Genomic DNA, 10,081 nt, shown 5'->3' with positions numbered 1-10,081 from the left:
TGGCCGAGGCTGAGGAGATGGCTCCGTGGGTAAAGCGTTTGCTGAGCAAACATGAGGACCTGAGCTCAGATCCCCAGGCCAGTACTAAAAACAAAACAAAATCTCAGGTATTAGTGGATATAATCCCATCACAGGAGGGCAAAGGCACAGGGAATATACAGGCTCACCGGCCAGCTAGTCTAGCTGAAACAGTGAATCCTAAGTTCATTGACAGACCTTGTCTCAGAAAGTGTGGTGGAGCGAAAGAGCAAACACCCAGTGCTGGCCCTTGGCTTCCACACAGGCAAGCACTGGCAAGGCTGGCAGCACACATGAGCACACAAAGAGAGAAGAAAGAGGAGGAGGAAGAGGAGGGGCCTGCCAGGCATGGTGGTGCACCTCTTAAATCCCAGCAGAGACAGATGGATCTCTGTGAGTTTGCTGCAAATTGAGTCAAGTTGTAGGACAGCCGGGACTACATAGGACCCAGCCTCAAAAAACCAAAACTAAACAAACACAAAACCCAAACAAACAAAAGAGGAGGAGGAACCCTGACCTAAGCAATAATTGCCTGAAGAAGCTCAGGAGCAATAGAATAGAGCATAATAGAAACACATCATACAAATGGAAGAAATTCTGAAATAAGAAAAAAATAAAAAAGGAATCTCCAAGAGGTCCTAATGGCTCAGTTAATAACCAACTTCAAGGGATTTTTTTTCTTCTTTTCAAGGCTTTCAAGGCAGGATTTCTGTAGCGTGAATTCTAATTGGTCTTAATAATAAAATCCTGGAGTCAGCTACAGCTATCAGGGGTGAAAGTTGAAAGATCAGAGTTCTTACCTCTACCTCAGACTGAAAGGGCGATCCCATCTCTTTGAATCCTCAGATTGAATGGTCTGAGCTCCTGTTTCCACCTGTCTTATATTCTCTTTTTAACCAACCATTCCACTCCTGTCTCTCCACCTCCCTAGTGTTGGGATCAAAGGTGTGATCCACCACCACTTGTCTCTGTTTCTCTTTGAGACTGGATCAATCTAGTATAACCCAGAGTGGCCTTGAACTCACAGAGATCTGTCTGCCTCTGCTAGGATTGAAGGTACATGCCTGGCCTCTGTGGCTAACTAGTGGCTTAGCTCTGCACTCTGATCTTCAGCAAGCTTTATTTGTTAGATCACAAACAAAATATCACCACAGATTTCTCTGTGTAGCTCCGGCTGTCCTAGAACTTGCTCTGTAGACCAGGCTGGCCTCAAACTCAAAGATTCGCTGGCCTCTACCCCTGGGATTAAAGCCACCAACGCCTGGCTTCAAGGGAACTTTCTACAGAAAACGGTTCCTCTTGTCTTGGGAAGTTGAAGAAGTTGGTATAGTTCGTTACAGCAAAGGATGGCACAGTCTGTTGAATTCTGTTAGGAGGTGTGGTACCAGTGTTGAAAAGAGCCACCCGAGCCTGAGTGGGAAGGCCAGTGAGGACCCAAAGTGGACACTTTACCTCTTTTGTGTTGTTTGTTTGTTTTCTTTTTCTTTTTCTCTGTGTAGCCCTGGCTATCCTGGAACTCACTTTGTAGACCAGGCTGGCCTCACAGAGATCCTCTGCCTCCTGAGTGCTGGGATTAAAGACGCATGTCACCATGCCTGGCTCTCAGACTCTGACCTCTAAGTTGAATTTAGGAGTATGAGTAGGTAAATGACAAGAAAAGGTGAGGGCCCTCCTGGCCATCAAACGCCAGGAGGAAGCATAGGCCCAGAGCCCTGGAAACAACATGCATGAAGAGAATCGCAGGCTGTGTAGCTCAGGGAGCTCAGGCTGAATAGAACCTTTATTCTGTAGGCAGTGGGAAACAATTGGGGATTGTAAAGGAGAATATCAGCAGAATCTTAGCTAATGTTTGTGTTTCTACACTATCTGGCTAGGCACTATAATAGGAGCACAGCTCTCCCACCCTGAGCTTCCTCACAAAAGGAACGGAAGCTTCCAGTAATTAATGTGCACACTTGGATCTCTTTTCTAATAGTACTAATATATTTTCCTAAAGTTTTTAGAATTAAGAATCCAGATATTTCCAGACAGAAGTAATAAGATATTGTTGGGGAATAAACAGAAACTCTTGGTTTGGGGAAAGAAATAGCTTGTTCCTTCAACATGCCCGGCAAAGCTGGCCTCTTTGCACATCAACAGTCTTCCATCTTAGTTCGAACTATTCCCCTACTTGACTTTCTCATTGCACTGTTGATTAAAGTAGAAGAAATAAGAATGCGAACTAAAGGTCGGGTGTGTGGGGCAGGCCTTTGCTGAGAAGCGTGAGAGTCAACAGATGTAGAGACTCTTCCCACTCTGACTTCAGCTTGTCCCATACACCACGGTTTCCTTTGTGATGTCCAAATTAGACCGCAGTCAACGCTAGAGATCTGGAAGCCCTAAGGCAGTGGACAGGAATGTATGAATGACTTCAGCTGTCACTTGAGTTTTTCACAGCTATTACGCACTTAGGGGATGATCTGTGTCTACACCTGTGTCATATAACCCCAGGCATGTTGGTTATATGGCACCACCCACCTCATACTTAACTCACGTCTACTTTAGCACTCAACAACACGAGAAGACCGATAGACGTGTCAGATAAGTGACACTCTGCCTTATTTATCGGACCCATAAAAACGGGCTCAGGAGAATTCTCAGGTTCTGTAGACACCCACTTAACCTCCCCCAGCCGGTCCCTTTAACCCAGAGGGTGGAGCGCGCGGTCTCCTAGGAGACCAGAGCTAATTGACCGCGCAGGCGTACATCCCGGGTCCGGCTGATGCAACTTTCCGCGTGTAAGCCCGCTCTACCCAGAGTAAGGAAGCCGATAGGGATCACAGGCACAGCCAATCAGCGGCGGCGCACGAGGGTGAGGCAAGTCCGCCTCTCGGGGGATGGGGGTGGGGTTCTGCGAATGACGTTAGGTGGCGCTGGGCGGCAGACGTAGACGCCCTCGGATCTCAGTCCCGTCTAGCAGCTTCCGGGTGTTCGGCTGCAGCCATTTTGGGCTTCGCTTCCGTGAACCCTCGTCCGCCACCCAGCCCTTCCGCCCGCGCGTTTTGCGCCAGGGAGCAGGCCGCGGTCTCCGGAAACGCCGCCGCTGCCGCGTGAGGGATCTGGTCTATGGTGGAGCGGTCTCACACGGACTAAGGGAGCCTCCTTCCCCGCCGGGATGGACGTGGCTGCGACCGCCGCAGCCTGCGGGGGCCGCCTAGCCGTACGGTGTACCGCTCGCCGCGGAAGCCTCCCCTCTCGGAGCCCCCTCTGCCGGCGCGGGGATCGGCCTGCGGTACCGACTCGGTGGCTGGGCAAGACTGAGGCTGTGTAGGCCTCGGGTCCCGCCCGCCTTGCCGCCGCCTACCCCGCCACGCTCCTGTCTTGAGAAACTGCCAGGGAAAGGAGATGGAGCTGGGCACTCGCGGGCCTCGGAAGCGGCCTGCCCCTCGGATGGGCTCCTGGTTCCGGCTGCCCTTCCTTCGGCGATGGTCCGCTCGCTCTTCCGACTTGCTGACTCCTTCCTTTCGGGAAAATTCCGGGGACCCCGTACTGGCTGCCTCCGCCCTGCCCAAGCCTCGGACCAGGTACTGGACCAGATTCCTTTCCCAGCTTTTCGCGCTGCTCCCTAGCCTGCTCCAGAAGCTGGTTTTTTGGAGCCAGCTTTTCGGTGGCATGATTCCGACCAGATGGCTAGATTTCGTAGCAGGTTACAGTGCCCTGAGAGCCTTGAGAGGACGGGAGGAACCTGCCGCTGCCGCGGTGCAGAAATCTTTGAGTTCACTGCAGCTGGACTCTTCGGAAGACTTGGTTGTCAGCCCCCTTAATTGGCTAGAGGAGGGACCCCAATGGCGGTACACATCCTCAGACCTGGAGTTGAAATTGAAAGCCCAGGAAAGAGCTTTGGACTCCGCAGCGCACCCTTTTCTCCTGGAGCAGCCGCTCTGGGGGGTGGAGTTGTTGTCCAACAGTCTTCAAGCGGGTCTGGTCTCCCACCGAGAACTTGGCTCGGCACCCTCTGGGCTCCTCGACACCCAGAGCGTAGGCAGTTTCAAGGTAGTTTCTTATCTGCTGAACCCTTCCTGTCTGGACTGCCTTCCCCATCTGGAGCTGCGCTGTCGGAACAGCGCTGGAGCTGGCCAGCTGGTGGATTTCCGAACACTACCCCCAGAGAGCGGTTGCCTTTTTGAAGATGGTTGTCACCCCCAGCCTCTGCGTGCAGAGATCTCGGCAACCGCGTGGCAGAGGTGTCCCCCTCTTTCTACAGAAGGCCTGCCGGAAATCCACCACCTTCGTATGAAACGGCTAGAATTCCTGCAGGCTAACAAGGGGCAAGAGTTACCCACCCCTGACCAAGATAATGGCTACCACAGCCTGGAGGAGGAACACGGCCATCTCCGGATGGACCCACAGCACTGTACAGATAACCCAGTACAGACGGTGCCCCCTCCTGGAGTCAGCCCCGAGCCCACTGAGAAAAAAATTGACGTGTTGATTCAAGAAGTTTCCCAAAGCCCCCAGGGAAGCAGTCCGCCCTGCGAGTTACCTGTGGGAAAAGCCTGTGAAGAGGACCATGCTAGTGTAGTTGACGGCTCAGACATCGAGGATGACCTTCCTGTTTCGGCCAGACCAGTTTGTAGCAATAAACTGATCGATTATATTTTGGGAGGCGCCTCCAGTGACTTGGAAACCAGCTCGGACTCAGAAAGTGAGGATTGGGACGAGGATCCCGAGGATGATGGCTTTGATAGTGAAGGCTCCCTGTCCGAATCAGACGACGGACAAGTCTCGGAAGGGCGCCACCTCTGGAACTCTTTCTACAGTATAGATCCTTACAATCCCCAGAACTTTACAGCCACAATTCAGACTGCTACCAGAATTGTCCCCGGAGACCCATGCGATTCAGGGAGTTCCTTGCCTGACCGTTTCGATGTGGGGAGCTCTCAAGCTGGATCCCTTCCTGATACCCCCGAGCATAGTTCTGGGGCGGAAGAGGACTGGGAATCCAGTGCCGATGAAGCGGAGAGTCTTAGACTGTGGAACTCTTTCTGCAGTTCTGAGGACCCCTACAACCTTTTCAATTTTAAGGCTCCCTTTCAAACGTCAGGGAAGAACTGGAAAGGCTGTCAGGACTCACAAGCACCTTCTGAGACCACGGTGGCCTTTTCTGGGTGTCATACCCTACTTTCTTGTAAGGTAACGCTGGTACAGAGCCCAGGAGATAATTGTCCAGACTCTGGGCTGCCAGAGACTCTTTCTGGAGAAAAATACACCCATAGCAAAAGAAAAAAGGTTTGTTTCTTTGCTTTTACATGACTAATGATTTGCTGTCTTTTGGTATGGTTGCCATAGCAGCATGACTTTCCCTGTGGAGCCATAGTTGTGCATAGTTTTGAGGAAGGCCTCTGAGCACATGTGCTTGGATTGAGAAATGCTCAAATGACCCTTCTTCCCAATGTAGAGAAGTATTCCCTTCTGGAAGGAGAATGCAGTATACAGATGGAAGCAGGGCTGTCATTTAGGTTGGTGGGGCCTGAGGTTTAAAAATGGCTCACATGTAATTTGTTTGTGAATACTTAATACTTTCTTTTCCTGACAGCAGTGCCTTTATTTCTCTCCATTGGAACCCAAAGGAATACTAGTAATTATTATAATATATTATGTACTAATGTAGCACTAATACTGATAACCCAAGTAGCAAATTAGGCTTATCTAGTTAGTTGTTGCCGGAAGGGAAGTGATTGTGATTGTATGCCTGTAATCCCAGGGCTTGGGCGGTAGAGGCAGGTGAATTTATTTTCTGAGTTTTGGAGTCTAACTTGGTCTGCATAGTGAGTTCCAGACTTGCCAGGGATAACATGGGTATCTCTCAAAAGAACAAAACAAAACAAAACAATAAAAACGAACACTCTGTGGCTTTCTTGCCCCAAGCTACTAGAATTTGCAACCCATTTTGGTTTTAGGTCTCACTATGTAACCCAAACTGGCTTAGAACTCATGGAAGTTCAAGCTGGCCTCAAAGTCATGATGTGCTTGGTGCCTGAGCCTCCGAAGTGCAGAGATATTTGTGAGCCTTCAGGCTAACTTAACAACTTCGTGAGGCAGTGTGTTCGCTCTTTCATTCCATCATTGTTCGGTTTACTTTACGTTCAGGGCATTTGAATTGCTTTAGTTCTCTTGCTGCTTATTGAGCTGAAGTTATTAACCAAGAAGACATGCCACGCCAACACAAAGATGTCTTTTATTGTTGAGGGAGTTTCTTTAGTTTCTTGTACTTGCACCAGTGATTGTCAGATGAGTGTTGTGAGCTACTGGCTCCAGAGGGCCAGCTCTGAAACTAGTCTTGGCACAGGAAATATCTAAATGGTAAGAGCCTTTTTATTTACTTATTTTTTTAAATATTTTTTTATGGCAAGCTTTGGCAGAACAGAGGACAAATATTTACTTATTTTTTACTGCAGAATGTAGCTAGCTCCTTGATTGTCCTGAACTTGGTCTATCACTTAGCTATATCTCCAGGTCTCGTTATTCTCTTCAGGGGAGGAAGAATGCTTCTGAGAGGGAACAGGCAAGAAACAAAGTGGAGTAGTGGCAGGAGGCTTGGCCTCTGCAGACCTGCACTCTCTGCTCAGGACAGTAGGCCCGAGATGTGTTTGGAGCAGGGGCAGAGCAGCCAGACCTGGGAAGTTACTTCATTCCCATGCCCTTGATCCACTTATCCAATGGGAATATACTAAGATCTGTTGCACAAGTGTTGCAAGACCTGTTGTTTTGTCTTGTGATGCTGGGGGTTGAATCCTGGACCTATTGCATGTTAAACATGCACCCGGCCACTGAGCTAGTTATACCTCCAGCCTGAGTTTAACAAAAGATAAATGGGTAAATAAAACTCGTAATTCACTCCCATGCCCTTTGAATGGCTAAGGCCAACCACATGTCTCAGTTTATCTTAAAACTACTGACTGAAGTAACCAAAACTAGAAGAGGTTGTGTCTAAATCTGATAGTTATTTAACAGCCCCTGCTACCTGCCGTTCTTTAGTTTTATGAGAATAATAAGGTGCTCAGTTGTTAGAATGAGTCCTTAATCATGGAGTGTGAAATACTTTGTGTACTGCAGAGCAGCAGACTGTAGACTTTTCCATCCTAGTGGTACCGAAATGCCGTGGGATTTGGGCTGGTCGCTGACGTCTGGTTTCTTGTCTGTCCAGTTGGTAACAGCACTGGTTCATATCTCATAGGGTTGGCGCAAAGATCAAATGTGAACATTTGCAAACCTTTGAAAAAAGTTTGGCATTTGGTAAACAGTGTAAAAGTGCTTATTTATCTTAGTGACAGTGACTGGGTAAGCGCTAGGATGCAATATCTAGTAAGGTGTTACATGCTACTAATTGTCCTCAGGGGCATTCCTAGGCCTGATGTAAAGGGAAAGAAAGCCATAGGCCTCGGTGGGATTAGCTGATGTAACTATTAAACATGCTTTAAAGCAACATTTATTTATTTATTTATTTATTTGTTTATTTATTTATTTATTTATTTATTTGAGGCAGGGTCTCTTGTAAGCCATCTTGGCTTCATACCTCTGATTGTTCTGCCTCAGCTTCTAGTGCTGGGGTCATGGGAGTGTCTTCAGGGTTGTAGTGGTCACTCCATGAATACTTTTTCATTTGGGGAAAAGAATACTTAAAATGTGAATTTCTGTATTTCTTTAAGAATTAAAGGATAGTGGGGATTAATAATAGGAAATCCAGAGTTTCTGTCTCTGGTTCATCTTTCTTTTTTTAATATTTATTTATTTATTGTGTATACAATATTCTGTCTGTGTGTATGTCTGCAGACCAGGAGAAGGCACCAGACCTCATTACAGATGGTTGTGAGCCACCATGTGGTTGCCGGGAATTGAACTCAGGACCTTTGGAAGAGCAGGCACTGCTCTTAACCGCTGAGCCATCTCTCCAGCCCTCTGGTTCATTTTTCAATACCATAAAACAAGAATTGGACTTGAAGAGACTGTGTCTGTAGATGTGAGAAGAAATGCACATCTCTTTCTGCAGCATTGTTAGCTATCATTACCTGCATGTGTAGTGGGGACAAAAATTTTGTGTGTGTGTGTGTGTGTGTGTGTGTGTGTGTGTCAGTGTTCTAAGATTCTAGAGTAACATTTGGTTTGTCTTTCTAGGTAACCTTTCTTGAAGAAGTTACTGAGTATTATATAAGTGATGATGAGGATCGCAAAGGACCATGGGAAGAATTTGCAAGGGATGGATGCAGGTTCCAGAAACGGATTCAAGAAACAGAAGATGCCATTGGCTACTGCTTGACATTTGAGCACAGAGAAAGAATGTTCAGTAGACTCCAGGAGCACTCACTGTTGTTCAGCAATGTTAAGACAAGTGAACAAGCTGCAGCCCTGGCCCATACTCTCTCTTGCATGAGAGGTTTCTCTTAAAAACAAATATTGGCAGCTGTCCTTGGACATGTTTTTAAAGAAACAATTTGTGTTTAGTGATGTAGTTGGGTGATGTGTCTCATCAGAAACACCAAGTCTGATAATGAAGAATCTCTAGTTTTTAATCTTCCCGTTTCCTGTTTAGTGTTTTTGAGACAGGGTCTTACTCCATAATTCTAGTTGGCCTAGGTCTTTGTGTGTAAACCAGGCTGGCCTTGAAATTGATATCTTCTTGCCTCTGCTTCCTGTGCCACCGTGCCCAACTGGATATGGTTATAAATATCCTCTGCTTCCTGGAGGAGAAAAGGGACCCTTTTAAGTTGTTACTTTGCACTTTCAATACTTTTCTTCTGGAGGCAGAGGGCAGCCAGGTTTACATAGTGGGCTCCAGGCTGGGGCTACGTGCTGAGACCAGGTCTTAAGGGACAAACAAAACAAAAGATTGTTGGATTTTTTGTTTGTTTGTTTGGTTGGTTTTTTGAGACAGGGTTTCTTTGTATAGCCCTGACTGTCCTGGAACTTGCTCTGTAGATTCAACTGGCCTCAAACTCACAGAGATCCCCCTGCCTCTGCCTCCCGTCCTGAGTACTGGGATTAAAAGCCTGCATCACCATGCCTGGCACAGAAAAGTTTCTTCCCAGACCTGTAATTCCAGTTACTTTGGAGATCGAGACAGGAGGATAGAAAATTCAAGGTCTGCCTGGGCCTTACCTTAAAATGAGAATGGAAAAGGAGGCTGGGGATATAGTTAGTAGCAGAGGACACTTGCCTACATGTGCAAGGCTCTGGCTTCAGTCCCTCGTACTGCATATTCAATTTTAATTTGTCAAGGCTCTGGGTTCAATCCCCAGTACTCCATGTTCAGTTTTAATTTAAAGTATACAAACTTATCTAAAAACTTTGGGTTCTTATGCTTTTCCTATTCTAAAGTGAATGGGCTTTTGTTTTTCTGTATATATGTGTTTATGTATTTTGAGGCAAGGTCTCACTATGGCCTTGGGCTCATGGCAATCCTCCTGCTTTAATTTCCTGAGTGTATATATATAGCCTATGTCTGTCTGTCTGTCTGTCTCTATCGTATCTGTCTGTCTATCTATCTATCTATCTATCTATCTATCTATCTCTATAGTATCTATCTGTAGTATCTATAGATAGATAGATATAGGCTATGCTTACACTTTTTTCCACTTTCATAGATTTGACCTATTTACCCTAAAGCTAAACCTATTGTACATGTTCTCAACTTAAAAGACATGGTTGTAGCATTTGAAAACATGGTGAATATCCCCCCTCTTTTTTTATTTTTTATTTTTTTTTTAATTTAAAGAATTGGTCTTGTGTGGTCTAGGCTAGCCTTGAATTCACTACTTAGCCAAGGATGCCTTTGAAAGATCCTCTTTTCTTGCTAGGACTGCACATGTGTGTGCTACACATACAGATTTTTTCTATACCTAGGTCTATTTAAGCTATTCCCAAGGACCACCACAACCCACAAGTGAAGTACTTTCTTGGCTGGGAAAGCTGTGTTGGTGTGTTTTTTAAAGACCTACACTGTGGTGCCCAGCTGCTCTGCCAAACTTTAACATCTAGCATGTTTAATTTCTTTGCAAACTGTCCCTTTGGAAGGTTTCTGTGTTGT

The 10,081-nt window shown here is 46.7% G+C and overlaps 1 protein-coding gene across 1 annotated transcript; it reads left to right on the top strand.

The window, feature by feature from the left end:
• The first annotated feature begins 2,958 nt into the window (after window positions 1-2,958).
• Window positions 2,959-9,507, top strand: Ppp1r15b (protein phosphatase 1 regulatory subunit 15B). The gene is made up of 2 exons (XM_038349536.1): window positions 2,959-5,286; window positions 8,173-9,507. The coding sequence occupies exons 1-2, from the start codon at window positions 3,403-3,405 to the stop codon at window positions 8,440-8,442; spliced, it is 2,154 nt and encodes a 717-aa protein (XP_038205464.1). The 5' UTR covers window positions 2,959-3,402; the 3' UTR covers window positions 8,443-9,507.
• The last annotated feature ends 574 nt before the right edge of the window (window positions 9,508-10,081 follow it).

Source organism: Arvicola amphibius, chromosome 12 (assembly GCF_903992535.2).
Source record: "Arvicola amphibius chromosome 12, mArvAmp1.2, whole genome shotgun sequence".
NCBI classification, from domain to species: domain Eukaryota; kingdom Metazoa; phylum Chordata; class Mammalia; order Rodentia; family Cricetidae; genus Arvicola; species Arvicola amphibius.
The sequence above is the reverse complement of the archived record's forward strand: the minus strand, read 5'-3'. Positions and strand labels throughout refer to the sequence as shown.

What these genes read in the sequence shown, in the direction of transcription:
- Ppp1r15b (XM_038349536.1), top strand. Translation starts at nt 3,403, where the DNA reads ATGGAGCTGGGCACTCGCGGGCCTCGGAAGCGGCCTGCCCCTCGGATG. An exon ending in CCCATAGCAAAAGAAAAAAG is followed by an intron (nt 5,287 to 8,172) that starts GTTTGTTTCTTT and finishes TTGTCTTTCTAG; the next exon opens with GTAACCTTTCTTGAAGAAGT.